At 44.6% G+C, this 19,378-nt stretch overlaps 1 protein-coding gene and 1 long non-coding RNA gene across 2 annotated transcripts in view; one reads left to right on the forward strand and one right to left on the reverse strand.

Annotated features, from left to right (window-relative positions):
- The window catches only part of LOC110499560 (cadherin-related family member 1a-like), a 31,247-nt gene extending 16,111 nt beyond the window's left edge, over positions 1 to 15,136 (reverse strand). Inside the window, exons 1-10 of the mRNA XM_090211957.1 lie at positions 14,990 to 15,136; positions 13,819 to 13,914; positions 12,223 to 12,368; positions 12,026 to 12,076; positions 11,800 to 11,889; positions 11,452 to 11,538; positions 7,117 to 7,233; positions 2,879 to 3,022; positions 371 to 449; positions 9 to 109 (exon numbers count right to left, since the gene is read on the reverse strand). Coding sequence (XP_090068083.1) covers positions 9 to 109; positions 371 to 449; positions 2,879 to 3,022; positions 7,117 to 7,233; positions 11,452 to 11,538; positions 11,800 to 11,889; positions 12,026 to 12,076; positions 12,223 to 12,368; positions 13,819 to 13,914; positions 14,990 to 15,068 — 990 coding nt within the window. The 5' untranslated portion in view covers positions 15,069 to 15,136. The remainder of the gene's footprint in view (positions 1 to 8; positions 110 to 370; positions 450 to 2,878; positions 3,023 to 7,116; positions 7,234 to 11,451; positions 11,539 to 11,799; positions 11,890 to 12,025; positions 12,077 to 12,222; positions 12,369 to 13,818; positions 13,915 to 14,989) is intronic.
- The window catches only part of LOC118942075 (uncharacterized), a 784,985-nt gene that overhangs the window by 424,054 nt on the left and 341,553 nt on the right, over positions 1 to 19,378 (forward strand). The gene's annotated exons all lie outside the window — the stretch shown is intronic.

Raw genomic sequence — 19,378 nt, forward strand, 5'->3', positions numbered from 1 at the left:
CTTATTACTTTGACTTGGATTTCATATAATTCATTCCTCAGCGTGACTGGATAAGCTGTTAGGCTGATACAACCACTTGTGCTATTGATGGTGAAGACACCCTCACTGCCTGCAGAAGAAAGGAACGCGTGTGAATCATGACTCATACAGAAATCACAAATATCTGTCAAACTGTAGACAAACACACGGTTTATCAGTATGTAAAGAAATAGCTTTGTAGTGTGTGTGTGTGTGTGTGTGTGTGTGTGTGTGTGTGTGTGTGTGTGTGTGTGTGTGTGTGTGTGTGTGTGTTTGTGTGTGTGTGTGTGTGTATGTGCGTGCGTGCGTGCGTGTGTGTGTGTGTGTGTGTGCATGTGTGTTTATAACTTACCATTGGTAATAGAATAATGAATAGGATTAGGGTTTCCTTCGTCTCCATCTTTGGCAAACACAGTGGATATTTCAGAACCCTGCAAATACAAATTATAAATCATAAAGAAATGGCATGAAAAATATTTTATAAAAAGTACTGGAACTATATGCACAAAACTATGTGGACACCCCTTCAAATTAGTGGATTCGGCTAGTTCAGCCAAGCCCGTTGCGAACAGGTGTATAAAATCGAGCACACAGCCATGCAATCTCCATAGACAAACATTGGCAGTAGAATGGCCCATACTGAAGAGCTCAGTGACTTTCAATGTGGCACCGTCACAGGATTCCACCTTTCCAACAAGTCAGTTTGTGAAATTTCTGCCTTGCTAGAGCTGCCCCCGGTCAACTGTAAGTGCTGTTATTGTGAAGTGGAGCAACAATGGCTCAGCCATTAAGTGTTAGGCCACTCAAGCTCACAGAACAGGACCGCAGACTGCTGAAGCGCGTAACAATACTATACAACAATACAATACAACATTCACCACCGAGTTGCAAACTGCCTCTGGAAGCAACGTCAGCACAAGAACTGTTCGTCAGGAGCTTCATGAAATGGGTTTCCATGGCCGAGCAGCCTCACACAAGCCTAAGATCACCATACGCAATGACAAGTGTCGGCTGAAGTGGTATAAAGCTAACAACCATTGGACTCTGGAGCAGTGGAAACACGTTCTCTGGAGTGGTGAATCATGCTTCACCATATGGCAGTCTGACGGACAAAATCTGGGTTTGGCAGATTCCAAGAGAACGCTACCTGCCCGAATGCAATAGTGCCAACTGTAAAGTTTGGCGGAGGAGGAATAATTGTCTGGGGCTGTTTTTCATGGTTCGGGCTAGGTCCCTTAGCTCCAGTGAAGAGAAATCTTAACGCTACAGTGTATAATGACATTCAAGACGATTCTGAACTCCCAACTTTGTGGCAACGGTTTGGGGTAGGCCCTTTCCTGTGTTAGCATGAAAATGCCCCTGTGCACAAAGCGAGGCACATACAGAAATGTGTTGTTGACATCGGTGTGGAAGAACTTTACTGGCCTGCACAGAACCCTGACCTCAACTCCATCGAACAGCTTTGGGATGAATTGGCACACCGATTGCGAGCCAGGCCTAATCGCCCAACATCAGTGCCCGACCTCACTAATGCTCTTGTGGCTGAATGGAAGCAAATCCCCACAGCAATGTTCCAACATCTAGTGGAAAAGCCTTTCCAGAAGAATGGAGGCTGTTATAGCAGCAATGTTCCAACATCTAGTGGAAAGCCTTCCCAGAAGAGTGGAGGCTGTTATAGCAGCAATGTTCCAACATCTAGTGGAAAGCCTTCCCAGAAAAGTGGAGGCTGTTATAGCAGCAATGTTCCAACATCTAGTGGAAAGCCTTCCCAGAAAAGTGGAGGCTGTTATAGTAGCAATGTTCCAACATCTAGTGGAAAGCCTTCCCAGAAAAGTGGAGGCTGTTATAGCAGCAATGTTCCAACATCTAGTGGAAAAGCCTTCCCAGAAGAGTGGAGGCTGTTATAGCAGCAATGTTCCAACATCTAGTGGAAAAGCCTTCCCAGAAGAGTGGAGGTTGTTATAGCAGCAATGTTCCAACATCTAGTGGAAAAGCCTTCCCAGAAGAGTGGAAGCTGTTATAGCAGCAATGGGGGAACAACTCCATATTAATACCCATGATTTTGGAATGAGATTTTCGACGAGCATGTGTCCACATATTTTTGGTCATGTAGCGTATGTTAATATGACAAGATGTTATTCAAAAAATTATTCAAATACGATGTATTGATTATAAAGAAAAGACTTGAAAAAGCTCTCTAAAGAAAGTGTTTACAGCTTTTCTATAACAGGGTTCTGTGTTAAAGACCAGTGGATCATCAGGTTACAGGAAGTGAGACCTCGTAGACGTAGCCAAAGTAAGGAGGTTGTGTTGTACTTACAGGAAGTGAGACCTCGTAGACGTAGCCAAAGTAAGGAGGTTGTGTTGTACTTACAGGAAGTGAGACCTCGTAGACGTAGCCAAAGTAAGGAGCTTGTGTTGTACTTACAGGAAGTGAGACCTGGTAGACGTAGCCAAAGTAAGAAGGTCGTGTTGTACTTACAGGAAGTGAGACCTGGTAGACGTAGCCAAAGTAAGGAGGTCGTGTTGTACTTACAGGAAGTGAGACCTCGTAGACGTAGCCAAAGTAAGGAGGTTGTGTTGTACTTACAGGAAGTGAGACCTCGTAGGCGTAGCCAAAGTAAGGAGGTCGTGTTGTACTTACAGGAAGTGAGACCTCGTAGACGTAGCCAAAGTAAGGAGGTCGTGTTGTACTTACAGGAAGTGAGACCTCGTAGACGTAGCCAAAGTAAGGAGGTTGTGTTGTACTTACAGGAAGTGAGACCTCGTAGACGTAGCCAAAGTAAGGAGGTTGTGTTGTACTTACAGGAAGTGAGACCTGGTAGACGTAGCCAAAGTAAGAAGGTCGTGTTGTACTTACAGGAAGTGAGACCTCGTAGACGTAGCCAAAGTAAGGAGTTCCAACGAAGGCTGGAGGAGTGTCTTGGGCGTCGAGGACGTTGATGGTGATGGTGGCTGTAGACGTCAACACCTGATGCTTCCCTTTGTACTGCCCACCCCCATCCTGATGGATACAACAGAGGGTTAGACATTGGACATGGTAAATAATGACTGATTATCCAGTGCTGATGTTACGAGCTAAAATCACTATTGTGAAGTAACGGTACTCTGCAGAAGTAAACCCTCTGTGTTAAGGCTGTAATGGTGTTTAATAGTGAGGAGGTACCACTTCCCCCCTTAATAGAGGAGGTACCACTTCCCCCCTTAATAGAGGAGGTACCACTTCCCCCCTTAATAGAGGAGGTACCACTTCCCCCCTTAATAGAGGAGGTACCACTTCCCCCCTTAATAGAGGAGGTACCACATCCCCCCCTTAATAGAGGAGGTACCACTTCCCCCCTTAATAGAGGAGGTACCACTTCCCCCCCTTAATAGAGGAGGTACCACTTCCCCCCTTAATAGAGGAGGTACCACTTCCCCCCTTAATAGAGGAGGTACCACTTCCCCCCTTAATAGAGGAGGTACCACTTCCCCCCTTAATAGAGGAGGTACCACTTCCCCCCTTAATAGAGGAGGTACCACTTCCCCCCTTAATAGAGAAGGTACCACTTCCCCCCTTAATAGAGGAGGTACCACTTCCCCCCTTAATAGAGGAGGTACCACTTCCCCCCTTAATAGAGGAGGTACCACTTCCCCCCTTAATAGAGGAGGTACCACTTCCCCCCTTAATAGAGGAGGTACCACTTCCCCCCTTAATAGAGGAGGTACCACTTCCCCCCTTAATAGAGGAGGTACCACTTCCCCCCTTAATAGAGGAGGTACCACTTCCCCCCTTAATAGAGGAGGTACCACTTCCCCCCTTAATAGAGGAGGTACCACTTCCCCCCTTAATAGAGGAGGTACCACTTCCCCCCTTAATAGAGGAGGTACCACTTCCCCCCTTAATAGAGGAGGTACCACTTCCCCCCCTTAATAGAGGAGGTACCACTTCCCCCCTTAATAGAGGAGGTACCACTTCCCCGCTTAATAGAGGAGGTACCACTTCCCCCCTTAATAGAGGAGGTACCACTTCCCCCCTTAATAGAGGAGGTACCACTTCCCCCCTTAATAGAGGAGGTACCACTTCCCCCCTTAATAGAGGAGGTACCACTTCCCCCCTTAATAGAGGAGGTACCACTTCCCCCCTTAATAGAGGAGGTACCACTTCCCCCCCTTAATAGAGGAGGTACCACTTCCCCCCTTAATAGAGGAGGTACCACTTCCCCCCTTAATAGAGGAGGTACCACTTCCCCCCTTAATAGAGAAGGTACCACTTCCCCCCTTAATAGAGGAGGTACCACTTCCCCCCTTAATAGAGGAGGTACCACTTCCCCCCTTAATAGAGGAGGTACCACTTCCCCCCTTAATAGAGGAGGTACCACTTCCCCCCTTAATAGAGGAGGTACCACTTCCCCCCTTAATAGAGGAGGTACCACTTCCCCCCTTAATAGAGGAGGTACCACTTCCCCCCTTAATAGAGGAGGTACCACTTCCCCCCTTAATAGAGGAGGTACCACTTCCCCCCTTAATAGAGGAGGTACCACTTCCCCCCTTAATAGAGGAGGTACCACTTCCCCCCTTAATAGAGGAGGTACCACTTCCCCCCTTAATAGAGGAGGTACCACTTCCCCCCTTAATAGAGGAGGTACCACTTCCCCCCTTAATAGAGGAGGTACCACTTCCCCGCTTAATAGAGGAGGTACCACTTCCCCCCTTAATAGAGGAGGTACCACTTCCCCCCTTAATAGAGGAGGTACCACTTCCCCCCTTAATAGAGGAGGTACCACTTCCCCCCTTAATAGAGGAGGTACCACTTCCCCCCTTAATAGAGGAGGTACCACTTCCCCCCTTAATAGAGGAGGTACCACTTCCCCCCCTTAATAGAGGAGGTACCACTTCCCCCCTTAATAGAGGAGGTACCACTTCCCCCCTTAATAGAGGAGGTACCACTTCCCCCCTTAATAGAGGAGGTACCACTTCCCCCCTTAATAGAGGAGGTACCACTTCCCCCCTTAATAGAGGAGGTACCACTTCCCCCCTTAATAGAGGAGGTACCACTTCCCCCCTTAATAGAGGAGGTACCACATCCCCCCTTAATAGAGGAGGTACCACTTCCCCCCCTTAATAGAGGAGGTGCCACTTCAACCCTTAATTGGGGCGATACCACATCCCCCCTTAATAGAGGAGGTACCACTTCCCCCCCTTAATAGAGGAGGTACCACTTCAACCCTTAATTGGGGAGATACCACATCCCCCCTTAATAGAGGAGGTGTGATCTTGTGTGATCTGCACATCCAGAGACTCCATCCCACTCATGAAAAATACCTTCTCCAATGGCGCAAAGAGGCGATACTTCAGACTGAGGAGCGAGTTGCCACAGACCCCCCCCACCCCCCCCCCATCTGCTACAGATCCACCATGTACATTTCATCCTGCTTTCTATGTGATCAGGCTTCCGTTAAAATACACACTTAAGATATAATAAAGGGCTTGTGTTGTTGTTTACAAACATCCTGTCGTAAAACAACTTGCTCCTTCACCCAAGACAATTAGTCGATCAGCTGCCATGTGGTGGGGTCAAGGGCGGCGTTGTAGTGTAGCCTTAGGTAAATCAGGGCTGACCCATCACAAGAGCTTAGAGACTGACACACAGGGATATAGGAGAGGAGCTGACCCTCCCACTGAGGCTAAAAGACAGAGACGGAAGAGAGACTCCCAGCCCTTCACCTTCCCCCATGGCTCAGAGAAGAGGACAAGTTTTCCTCCCCCTGAGAGACAGGGAAGGAGGAGAGAGAGTTTACCCTCCCTCCCTCCCTCCCTCCCTCCCTCTGAGGCCCAGAGACAGAGATGGAGGAGAGAGAGTTTACCCTCCCTCCCTCCCTCTCAAGCCCAGAGACAGAGATGGAGGAGAGAGAGTTTACCCTCCCTCCCTCCCTCCCTCCCTCTGAGGCCCAGATACAGAGATGGAGGAGAGAGAGTTTACCCTCCCTCCCTCCCTCCCTCCCTCCCTCCCTCTGAGGCCCAGAGATAGAGATGGAGGAGAGAGAGTTTACCTTCCCTCCCTCCCTCCCTCTCAAGCCCAGAGACAGAGATGGAGGAGAGAGAGTTTACCCTCCCTCCCTCTGAGGCCCAGAGACAGAGATGGAGGAGAGAGAGTTTACCCTCCCTCCCTCCCTCCCTCTGAGGCCCAGAGATAGAGATGGAGGAGAGAGAGTTTAGCCTCCCTCCCTCCCTCCCTCCCTCTGAGGCCCAGAGACAGAGATGGAGGAGAGAGAGTTTACCCTCCCTCCCTCCCTCTGAGGCCCAGAGACAGAGAAGGAGGAGAGAGAGTTTACCCTCCCTCCCTCCCTCTGAGACCCAGAGACAGAGAAGGAGGAGAGAGAGTTTACCCTCCCTCCCTCCCTCCCTCTGAGGCCCAGAGACAGAGATGGAGGAGAGAGAGTTTACCCTCCCTCCCTCTGAGGCCCAGAGACAGAGAAGGAGGAGAGAGAGTTTACCCTCCCTCCCTCCCTCTGAGGCCCAGAGACAGAGATGGAGGAGAGAGAGTTTACCCTCCCTCCCTCTGAGGCCCAGAGACAGAGATGGAGGAGAGAGAGTTTACCCTCCCTCCCTCCCTCCCTCTGAGGCCCAGAGACAGAGAAGGAGGAGAGAGAGTTTACCCTCCCTCCCTCTGAGGCCCAGAGACAGAGAAGGAGGAGAGAGAGTTTACCCTCCCTCCCTCCCTCCCTCTGAGGCCCAGAGACAGAGATGGAGGAGAGAGAGTTTACCCTCCCTCCCTCCCTCCCTCTGAGGCCCAGAGACAGAGAAGGAGGAGAGAGAGTTTACCCTCCCTCCCTCTGAGGCCCAAAGACAGAGAAGGAGGAGAGAGAGTTTACCCTCCCTCTAAAGCCCAGAGACAGGGCCAGAAGATATCAGCATTCCCAGACCAGACAAGATCAAACCAAACCAGACCAGACCAGACAGGTGTGACACATTGCTCTTTGGGGTTTTATGTCTTTCACATCTATAAAGCACTTTGTGACAACTGCTGATGTAAAAAGAGCTTTAACATTTGTTGGGGGGGGGGGGGGGGGTTAATTGATTGATGCATTGATTGACACATAGCTAGCCTGCACTCACCTTGGCAACCACTATCACAAAGTGTGTTGCTGTGGTCTCGTAGTCGAGCGTCTCGCCTGGTTTGATCCGCAGGACCCCACTGTGGCCGTCGATGGTGAACCTGGTAGTAGTGGTGCCCTGGGAACAGACAGTAAAACCCTGGATTATGATAATGCATACTGAGATCTAAACTTAACTACATCTAACTAATCACACCCTCCATTCAGTGACTAGTCACACCCTCCATTCAATGACTAATTTCCCCCTCCATTCAGTGACTAATCACACCATCTATTCAGTGACTAATCACACCCTCCATTCGATGACTAATCACACCCTCCATTCAATGACTAATGGCACCCTCCATTCAATGACTAATTGCACCCTCCATTTAATGACTAATCACACCCTCCATTCAATGACTAATCACACCCTCCATTCAATGACTAATCACACCCTCAATTCAGTGACTAATTTCACCCTCCATTCAATGACTAATTGCACCCTCCATGCAATGATTAATCACACCCTCAATTCAATGACTAATTCCCCCCTCCATTCAGTGACTAATCACACCATCCATTCAGTGACTAATCACACCCTCCATTTAATGACTAATCACACCCTCCATTCAATGACTAATCACACCCTCCATTCAATGACTAATGGCACCCTCCATTCAATGACTAATTGCACCCTCCATTTAATGACTAATCACACCCTCCATTCAATGACTAATCACACCCTCCATTCAATGACTAATCACACCCTCCATTCAATGACTAATCACACCCTCAATTCAGTGACTAATCACACCATCCATTCAGTGACTAATCACACCCTCCATTCAATGACTAATGGCACCCTCCATTCAATGACTAATCACACCCTCCATTCAATGACTAACATTCACACATCAAACCCAACCAATTCCACATCACACATCAAACCCAACCAATACCACAACAGACATCAAATCCAACCAAAACCACATCACACATCAAACCAACCAATAACGTCACACATCTAAATATAGCTAAAACAACCAATAACAGTCGACATATGAACAGTGCCAACTACTGTTTGCTTGCTGATGGCCAAAAGCTACCCTAAGCTTCAGCTAAGCCCTCAATAACTTACTAAAATGTAATTGAAATGTAATCCACTAGAGGGGCCCCATTTCCTGCCTCCACTCTAGTGTAAAATTAATTGTTTTCTCTCCACAGATGGCTTCCTTCCTGTTTTTATACATGCCCTTTACCATCCATCTGGTCCGTTTTACACTGAACAAAAAATTTAAAAAAACACAACATGCAACAACTTCAACGATTTTACTGAGTTACAGTTCATATAAGGAAATAAATTCATTAGGTCCTAATCTATAGATTCCACACATTTGTTGGTCACAGATACCTTTATAAAAAAGGTAGGGGCGTGGATCAGAAAACCAGTTAGTATCTGGTGAGACCATTTGCCTCATGCGGCGTGACACATCTCCTTCGCATAGAGTTGATCAGGCTGTTGATTGTGGCCTGTGAAATGTTGTCAAACTCTGTTCACAACGTTGACATCAGCAAACCACTCCACCATGCAATCCCATACACGCTGTCTGCCCAGTACAGTTGATACCAGGATTAATCCGTGAAGAGCACACTTCTCCAGCGTGCCAGTGGCCATAGAAGATGAGCATTTGCTCTCTGAAGTCAGTTACGACGCCGAACTGCAGTCAGGTCAAGACCCTGGGGAGGACGACGCGCACGCAGATGAGCTTCCCTGGGACGGTTTCTGACAGTTTGTGCAGAAATTCTTCAGTTGTGCAAACCCACAGATTCATCAGCTGTTCGGGTGGCTGGTCTCAGACAATCCCACAGGAGACGAAGCCTGATGTTGCGTGGTCTGCTGTTGTGAGGCCGGTTGCACGCCAAATTCTCTAAAAGGACATTGGAAGTGACTTATGTTAGAGAAATGAACATTCAATTATCTAACAACAGCTCTGGAGGACATTCCTGCAGTCAGCGTGCCAATTACATGCTCCCTCAAAACTTGAGACATCTGTGGCATTGTGTTGTGTGACAAAACTGCACGTTTTAGAGTGGCCTTTTATCGTCCCAAGAACAAGGTGCACCTATGTAATGATCACGCTGTTTAATCAGCTTCTTGATATGACACACCTGTCAGGTGGATGGATTATTTTGGCAAAGGAGAAATGCTCACTAACAGGGATGTAAACAAATTTGTGCTCAACATTTGAGAAAAATACCCTTTTTGTACGTTTGTAACATTTCTGGGATCTTTTATTTCAGATCATGAAACATGAGACCAACACTTTACATGTTGCGTTTATATTTTTGTTCAGTGTATATCAGTTGGTAAAGAATGGTGCTGTAACACCAAGGTTGTGGGTTCGATTCCCGAGACAACCGTACGTAAATTGTTAAATGGTATATACACTCAGTGGCCACATTATTAGGTACACTAAACTGTTCACGAAAATGGTTCGCTCCTACAGACAGTGAGGCAGGAGGCCATGACTTGGTATATAAAGCAGGCAGACAGGCATCGAGGCATTCAGTTACTGTTGGATTGAACGTTAGAATGGGCAAAACGTTATGTTGGCTGACAGTTTGTTACGCTGTCCTTACGAACCGCAAAGCATATCCTTACAGCGCTTACATCCTTACAGTACCAGTATGTTAGCTATTGGTTACTAATACATAAAACTTTCCAGTATGTTAACTAAGGGGCGGCAGGGTAGCCTAGTGGTTAGAGTGTTGGACTAATAACCGAAAGGTTGCAAGTTCAAATCCCCAAGCTGACAAGGTCGTTCTGCCCCTGGGCCGTCATTGAAAATAAGAATTTGTTCTTAACTGACTTGCCTAGTCGGTAAAAAAGTAAGCAACTTTGAGCGTAAAGCCCAGGCCGACCTCCTGGGCTTTTCACGCAAGACAGCGTCTAGGTGCGACAAACAGAAACACATCCAGTCAGCGGCAGTCCTGTGGGTGAAAAAAACAGCTTGTTGATGAGAGAGGTTGTAGGAGAATGGCAAGAATCGTGCACGCTAACAGGCCGGCCACAAACAGACAAATAACAGCGCAGTACAACAGGGTGAGCAGAACGGCATCTCGGAACGCACAGCTCGTCGATCCTTGTCACGGACGGGTTATTACAGCAGGCGACCACACCGGGTTCCACTGCTATCAGCTAAAAACAAGAAGAAGACGCTCCAGTGGACACACGATCACCAACACTGGACAATTAAGGCGTGAAAAAAACATTGCCTGGTCCGATGAATCACAGGTCCTGTTGAGTCATGCTAAAATAAAATGTTATTTGTTAGCAGATTAGCAGATGTTAATGCGAGTGTAGTGCTTGTGTAAGAAATAACACGTAAAAAAACTAAACACTGCGTAGTTTCCTAGGAACGCGAAGCGAGGCGGCCATCTCTGTCGGCGCCAGGAGTTATTTTGGCTGTTTGCAGAGTCAGGATTTGGTGTTAGTAGCATGAGTCCATTGCCCCATCCTGGCTGGTTTTAATAGTACAGGCTGGTGTCAACGGTACAGGCTGGTGTTAACAGTGCAGGCTGGTGTCAACGGTACAGGCTGGTGTTAACGGTACAGGCTGGTGTCAACGGTACAGGCTGGTGTTAACGGTACAGGCTGGTGTTAAGGGTACAGGCTGGTGTTAACAGTACAGGCTGGTGTTAACGGTACAGGCTGGTGTCAACGGTACAGGCTGGTGTCAACTGTACAGGCTGGTGTCAACGGTACAGGCTGGTGTTAACGGTACAGGCTGGTGTCAACGGTACAGGCTGTTGTCAACGGTACAGGCTGGTGGCGGTGCTGTAATGGTGAGGGGGAATGATTTTCCTGATACATGTCGGGTCCCTTGATAACAATTGAGCACCGTTTGAATGCCACACCTTCTAGAATCCAGGCCCCGAAGGATTCAGCTTGTTCTGGAGGCAAAGGGGGGTCCAAAAAGGTACTGAAAGGAGGGGGTCCAAACTGGCACTAAATGGAGGGGGTTCAAACTGGCACTAAATGGAGGGGGTCCAAACTGGTACTAAAAGGAGGGGTCCAAACTGGTACTAAAAGGAGGGGGTCCAAACCTAATAAACTGGCCACTATTATACATACAGTATAATTATACATATATTATATAGTATCTACTGTATGACAATGGATCCCCCATATAACCTTTGATCTAACTCTGAACTCTCTGTCAGACCAGGACAGTGTTCATTAGGGCAAACTGTAGAAAAATGTTTTATTTGACAAGTTCATAGAGTCCCTCCCTGTTTCAGAACATGTTCTTTCTATGTATGAGCCAGACCCAGGGCTGTGGACATGATCTACCAGTAAGTAGTAGTTGACACTGCCTCCAGAGCCCATGTCTTTATCCACCGCTTGCACTCTGTAAATGCTGATTCCAGCTGCGGTGTCCTGCAGATGACACAAACATCAATGACATTAATTATAACATTGCCTGTGCGCTTATCTAGTACATATCCGGTAGAGCTCTAATAACAGGGTATCTTTACTGGTCGACATGTCATACAGGCCCCTGGGTTACTGAAATCGCATTATCTCTAAACACATGATGACACTATTGACATCTATCATTATCTTTAAACATTATCTCTGAAGACATTTTAAACCAATGACAGAGCTGTCTTCATGTCGATGACGGGTTTTAACACTGACCTCGGGGACGTCCACGGTGAAAGGCAGGTTCTGGAACTCTGGTTGCTCATCATTGGCGTCGGTGACAAACACCCGTATCGTCTCGATAACCTAAAGGAAGGAACAAACAGATGACATCACAACAGCCCAGCTGAGAAGCCAGGTATGATTATTGTATTAGCGTATAGGCCTATACATGGGATGCGTATGGATTTGCAACTAATGCTGTTGTCAAAGCTCAGCTCACCTTATTCCGACCATCTGTTATGCTAACAAAAGCCAAGATTTCACCTTGTTTCTGACAAAACAAAGAACACGTTGTTAACAGCACTTCGAAACAGCACTGTGGGTAATGACAGACTCACCAACACACACAAGACTTGGTCATGGTTCTCCTGAGATTACTGGACGTCATGTTGTCAAAGCGCCCTACGTCACACTCACCTCTCTGTCTAGTTCCTGAATGAGAGTTATGTTCCCTGACTTAGGGTCCACTCTCAGGTATTCTCTGGTGCCCTTCTCAAAGGTCAGGCCAAACCACACGGCATCCCCCTCTGGGTCGGTGCCGTTTAGGATATATAGCTGTGTTCCTGTGGGGTCACAGACAAAAATCGCACCTGCTTATTAATTTGTTATGAATGGTTATGAATGTGGTATGAATGCTTATGAATGTGGTATGAATGGTTATGAATGTGTCATGAATGGTTATGAATGTGTCATGAATGGTTATGAATGTGGTATGAATGGTTATGAATGTGGTATGAATGTGTCATGAATGGTTATGAATGTGTCATGAATGGTTATGAATGTGGTATGAATGCTTATGAATGTGGTATGAATGGTTATGAATGTGTCATGAATGGTTATGAATGTGGTATGAATGGTTATGAATGTGTCATGAATGGTTATGAATGTGGTATGAATGCTTATGAATGTGGTATGAATGGTTATGAATGTGTCATGAATGGTTATGAATGTGTCATGAATGGTTATGAATGTGTCATGAATGGTTATGAATGTGGTATGAATGCTTATGAATGTGGTATGAATGGTTATGAATGTGTCATGAATGGTTATGAATGTGTCATGAATGGTTATGAATGTGTCATGAATGGTTATGAATGTGGTATGAATGGTTATGAATGTGGTATGAATGCTTATGAATGTGTCATAAATGGTTATAAATGTGTTATGGAGTCTATGTAGGTACCCTTCAAATAATAGAGATACTGAATTTGGTTAAAGCATTGCCTATCAAGTACAGGAAAGGCAACCCATCTCTACAGTTGTACAGAAGATAATCATAAGAAAGACGATCATACCGTTAACCGGATCGAGACTTAAAGTTAATTCTGAGATCTATATCATTGATTCTGTTTCTAAGTCATGACAGACCCATTGACTCGAATGGGAATTCCCGTTCTAGTGATTCTATTTCTATGGTGTATTATTGTATTGTCAGATGTTAGTTATATTGTTGACAGCCACTCCTTCATCTCTTTTGTTTTCCTGGCTAAGCCTATTACCGTGCGTCCACCTCCACTGAAGGGCATGATGGTGATGCAGCTCAATGCTGCTCATGTGATCACTGATCAGTCTATCATTAGAAGACCTGGGTTCAAATACTATTTGAAATCTTTCAGTCCTGGGAACCCCCCCTGGAATTAAGCAAGCGCAATCAAGGATAAATTATTTAAAATGTTTTAAAATAGTATTTAAAATGTTTAAAAATAGCATTTAAAATGTTTAAAAATAGCATTTAAAATGTTTAAAAATAGCATTTGAAATGTTTTTTTTTAATTATTTAAAATGTTTTAAAATATTATTTAAAATGTTTTAAAATATAATTAAAAAGTGTTAAAATAGTATTTTAAATGTTTTAAATGTTTTAAAATAGTATTTAAAATGTTTAAAATGTTTGCTCTTGAAACACAAGATCAATCACAACCACATTGAGATTTTCTTAGAATTTAACCACATTAAAATTTAAATAATTAACTAAATAATCATCGCATTTATATAATTGTTTACAACACTCACCGACTTCTGTGTCTTCTGAGATACTGAACAGAGCCATGTTCCCATTGGTGCTGCTCGGTCCGTTGTCATAGAAATAGGGAGCGTAGTCAGTTTGCCCTGGGGGGAGAAGAAAAAATGAATCGAAACTTAAGAGTTGAACGTGTCATTTATAACAAGCAGCGCTTTACGGCGTGTTCACAAACACAAACAGGTAAATGACAATCTAAAGATAGTGTCCATGCTGTGGATAGTGTCCAGTTCACACATTATAACACATGCTATCATAGTGTCCAGATCACACATTATAACACATGCTGTCATAGTGTCCAGATCACACATTATAACACATGCTGTCATAGTGTCCAGATCACACATTATAACACATGCTGTCATAGTGTCCAGTTCACACATTATAACACATGCTGTCATAGTGTCAAGATCACACATTATAACACATGCTATCATAGTGTCCAGTTCACACATTATAACACATGCTGTCATAGTGTCCAGTTCACACATTATAACACATGCTGTCATAGTGTCCAGTTCACACATTATAACACATGCTGTCATAGTGTCCAGTTCACACATTATAACACATGCTATCATAGTGTCCAGTTCACACATTATAACACATGCTATCATAGTGTCCAGTTCACACATTATAACACATGCTATCATAGTGTCCAGTTCACATTATAACACATGCTGTCATAGTGTCCAGTTCACACATTATAACACATGCTATCATAGTGTCCAGTTCACACATTATAACACATGCTGTCATAGTGTCCAGTTCACACATTATAACACATGCTATCATAGTGTCCAGTTCACATTATAACATATGCTGTCATAGTGTCCAGTTCACATTATAACACATGCTGTCATAGTGTCCAGTTCACACATTATAACACATGTTTTCATAATCAATTCAATACTTTAAACACCTGTTGTAATATGTATCTGAATATTCTAATACAACGTTTGTACTCACTTGCTGAAACGGCAGGGCAGCGGAAAGACACAGGAGAGTTCAATGTCAACAGAGGTCAATAAAATGATACATCTTACCCACACCACAAACACATACAGACACATGCAGTGGGGGGGGATTAGGAAGGGGAAAAGAAGGTGCAGGAACTCCTGTGAAATCCTAGTATCAGGACAGGACAGAGAACAGAAAACCTACCCAGAGAGGGAGACAGAAGAAGAGTGACCAGGAAAACTAAGAGGAAAAAGCATCGTCTTTTTTTCTTTTGGTTCTTCATCCTGACGGAGGAGGAAGAAGAAGAAGAAGACGGCTTGTCAGGATCCAGGCGTTCTCGCTAGGCGGCTCAGTCGCTAGACGTCTCAGCTCAGTGGAAGTGGAAGAGGGTGGGGGGGGGGGGGTGGCTGGGAGGACGGTGTTAGTCCACTGACGTATCCTGTCTTCCACTCCTTTACCTCACAGTCACAACAGACATCTTAGACAGACCTTGTCTACCGCTGCTCTCACCCCCAAAATGTGAGACTGTTCCCCACAGAGAGGGACTAGGAGATATCTAATGTAACAGACTGTTCCCCACAGAGAGAGACTAGAAGATATCTAATGTAACAGACTGTTCCCCACGGAGAGAGACTAGAAGATATCTAATGTAACAGACTGTTCCCCACAGAGAGAGACTAGGAGATATCTAATGTAACAGACTGTTCCCCACAGAGAGAGACTAGGAGATATCTAATGTAACAGACTGTTCCCCACAGAGGCTACCCACTGGGCACAGACGTCAGTTCAACCTCTAGTTTTGATTTACATTTGGTTGAGTTATCAACTAAAGTGAATTCATTGTGAAATCAACACAAAAAGTCAATTCCCTTATGTCGATAACTTTTTGCAAATCTAATCAGTTGTCCACGTTGATTCAACATCATCACACTGATTTATTTATTTTATTTAAATGACATGGAAAGTGTCTAGGAGATATCTCGCCTCATCTCACAACGTGATGCAGTGCCTTAAGTTTTCATACCACTTAAACAATTCCACATTTTGTTGTGTTACAGCAGGAATTCAAAATGGACTAAATAACTAAAACATTTCACCCATCTACACACAATACCCCATAATTACATGTTTTTAGAAATGTTTGCAAATTTATTGAAAACTAAATACAGAAATGTCTCATTTACATAAGTATTCACACCCCTGAATAAATACATGTTAGAATCACCTTTGGCAGCGATTACAGCTGTGAGTCTTTCTGGGTAAGTCTCTAAGAGCTTTGCACACCTGGATTGTACAATATTTGCACAGTATTCTTTTTAAAATTCTTCAAGCTCTGTCAGTGTCACACCCTGATCTGTTTCACCTGTCTTCGTGCTTGTCTCCACCCCCCTCCAGGTGTCGCCCATCTTCCCCATTATCCCCTGTGTATTTATACCTGTGTTCTCTGTTTGTCTGTTGCCAGTTTGTTTTGTTCCGTCAAGCCTACCCCTCTGCTCCTGTCTCTCGATTGTTCCTGTTTTTGACCTTTTCTGCTTGCCCTGACCCCGAGCCTGCCTGCCATCCTGTACCTTTGCCCCACCTATCTGGAATACTGACCCCTTGACCTGTCTTTTGCCTGCCCCTGTTGGATTAATAAACCATTGTTAATTCGACGTTGTCTGCATCTGGGTCTTACCTTGAAACGTGATAGTCAGATTTGTTGTTGATCATACCTAGACAGCCATGTTCAAGTCTTGCCATAGATTTAAGCCGATTTAAATCAAAACTGTAACTAGACCACTCAGGAACATTCAATGTCGTCTTGGTAAGCAACTCCAGTGTATATTTGGCCTTGTGTAATAAGTTATTGTCCAGCTGAAAGGTGAATTTGTCTCCCAGTGTCTGTTGGAAAGCAGACTGAACCAGGTTTTCCTCTAGGATTTTGCCTGTGCTTAGCTATATTCCATTTATTTGTATCCTAAAAAAAACTCCCTAGTCCTTGCAGATGACAAGCATACCCATAACATGATGCAGCCACCACCATGCTTCAAAATATGAAGAGCGGTACTCAGTGATGTGTTGTGTTTGATTTGCCTCAAACATAACACTTTGTAATCACCACATAAAGTTTGTTTCTTTGGCCTTATTAAAACAGGATGCATGTTTTAGAATATTTTTATTCTGTACAGGCTTCCTTCTTTTCACTCTGTCAATTAGGTTAGTATTGTGGAATAACTACAATGTTGTTGATCCATTCTCAGTTTTCTTCTATCACAGTTATTAAACTCTGTAACTGTTTTAAAGTCACCATTGACCTCATGGTGAAATCCCCGAGCGGTTTCCTTCCTCTCCAGCAACTGAGTTAGGAAGGACGCCTGTATCTTTGTAGTGACTGGGTGTATTGATGCACCTACCAAAGTGTAACTAATAACATCACCATGCTCAAAGGGATACTCAACGTCTGCTTTTTTAAAAAGCCATCTACCAATAGGTGCCCTTCTTTTCGAGACATCGGAAAACCTCCCTGGTCTTTGTGGTTGAATCTGTATTTGAAATTCCCCGCTGGACTGGGGGACCTTAATTGTATGTGTGGGGTACAAAAATGAGGTAGTCATTGAAAAATCATGATCATGATAAACACTGTTATTATAAAAAATAAAATACTAAATGTATGGGGTATTTGTGTGTAGATTAGGAAAAACATTCTTTAATCCATTTTAGAATAAGGCTGTAATGTAACAAAATGTGGGAAAAGTCAAGAAGTGCACCGTATATCAAATATCTTGTATTAAACCCTGTATGAGTCATACTGACAGCATGTGGTGTAACTGAGTCTACACCCCCCCAGGCTCAGGAAGGGGGATGTTATTATATTGACTGTGATGTCTTACTCACTCAGAGGTGCAGTGATGTGCTTTTCCTCTCTTCACACGTTTAAAAATAGGATGTGGCGTTCTATGACACGCTCATACAGGAAGTAGTCAGTCTGCAACTACTGCAACGTTCTTCCCCCCCAAAAAAATATATTCAGGAACCTCAAACTTTTCTTTTTTCAATGAAGGTATATGGGATACAGTATTTAGTAGTATATTTCAATGTCACACTGAAACTAGAATTCAGTGCTATATCAACCTTCTGTTGATTACGTTTATGAATTATTTATTTTTTTACCTTTATTTAATCAGGCAAGTCAGTTAGGAACAAATTCTTATTTTCAATGACGGCCTAGGAACAGTGGGTTAACTGCCTGTTCAGGGGCAGAACGACAGATTTGTACCTTGTCAGCTCAGGGGTTTGAACTTGCAAACTTCCGGTTACTAGTCCAACGCTCTAACCACTAGGCTACCCTAGTCTGTTACCAGGGTGGTCTACTGAACTCAGTAGTCTGTTACTAGGGTGGTCTACTGTTAGACCCTACTGAACTCAGTAGTCTATTACTAGAGTGGTCTACTGAACTCAGTAGTCTGTTACTAGGGTGGTCTACTGAACCCAGTAGTCTATTACCAAGGTGGCCTACTGAACTCAGTAGTCTGTTATCAGGGTGGTCTACTGAACTCAGTAGTCTATTACCAGGGTGGTCTACTGTTAGACCCTACTGAACTCAGTAGTCTATTACTAGGGTGGTCTACTGAACTCAGTAGTCTATTATCAGAGTGGTCTACTGAACCCAGTAGTCTGTTACTAGGGTGGCCTACTGAACTCAGTAGTCTGTTATCAGGGTGGTCTACTGAACTCAGTAGTCTATTACCAGGGTGGTCTACTGTTAGACCCTACTGAACTCAGTAGTCTATTACTAGGGTGGTCTACTGAACTCTGTAGTCTATTATCAGAGTGGTCTACTGAACCCAGTAGTCTGTTACTAGGGTTGTCTACTGAACTCAGTAGTCTGTTACTAGGGTGGTCTACTGAACTCAGTAGTCTGTTATCAGGGTGGTCTACTGAACTCAGTAGTCTATTATCAGGGTGGTCTACTGAACTCAGTAGTCTATTACCAGGGTGGTCTACTGAACTCAGTAGTCTGTTACTAGGGTGGTCTACTGAACTCAGTAGTCTGTTACTAGGGTGGTCTACTGAACCCAGTAGTCTGTTACTAGGGTGGTCTACTGAACTCAGTAGTCTGTTACTAGGGTGGTCTACTGAACTCAGTAGTCTGTTACTAGGGTGGTCTACTGAACTCAGTAGTCTGTTACCAGAGTGGTCTACTGAACCCAGTAGTCTGTTACTAGGGTGGTCTACTGAACTCAGTAGTCTGTTACTAGGGTGGTCTACTGAACTCAGTAGTCTATTATCAGGGTGGTCTACTGAACTCAGTAGTCTATTATCAGAGTGGTCTACTGAACCCAGTAGTCTGTTACCAGGGTGGTCTACTGAACTCAGTAGTCTGTTACCAGGGTGGTCTACTGAACTCAGTAGTCTGTTACTAGGGTGGTCTACTGTTAAACCCTACTGAACTCAGTAGTCTATTACTAGAGTGGTCTACTGAACTCAGTAGTCTGTTACTAGGGTGGTCTACTGAACCCAGTAGTCTATTACCAAGGTGGCCTACTGAACTCAGTAGTCTGTTATCAGGGTGGTCTACTGAACTCAGTAGTCTATTACCAGGGTGGTCTACTG

Source organism: Oncorhynchus mykiss, chromosome 20 (genome assembly GCF_057628025.1).
Source record: "Oncorhynchus mykiss isolate SJ-2025 chromosome 20, ASM5762802v1, whole genome shotgun sequence".
NCBI lineage: Eukaryota > Metazoa > Chordata > Actinopteri > Salmoniformes > Salmonidae > Oncorhynchus > Oncorhynchus mykiss.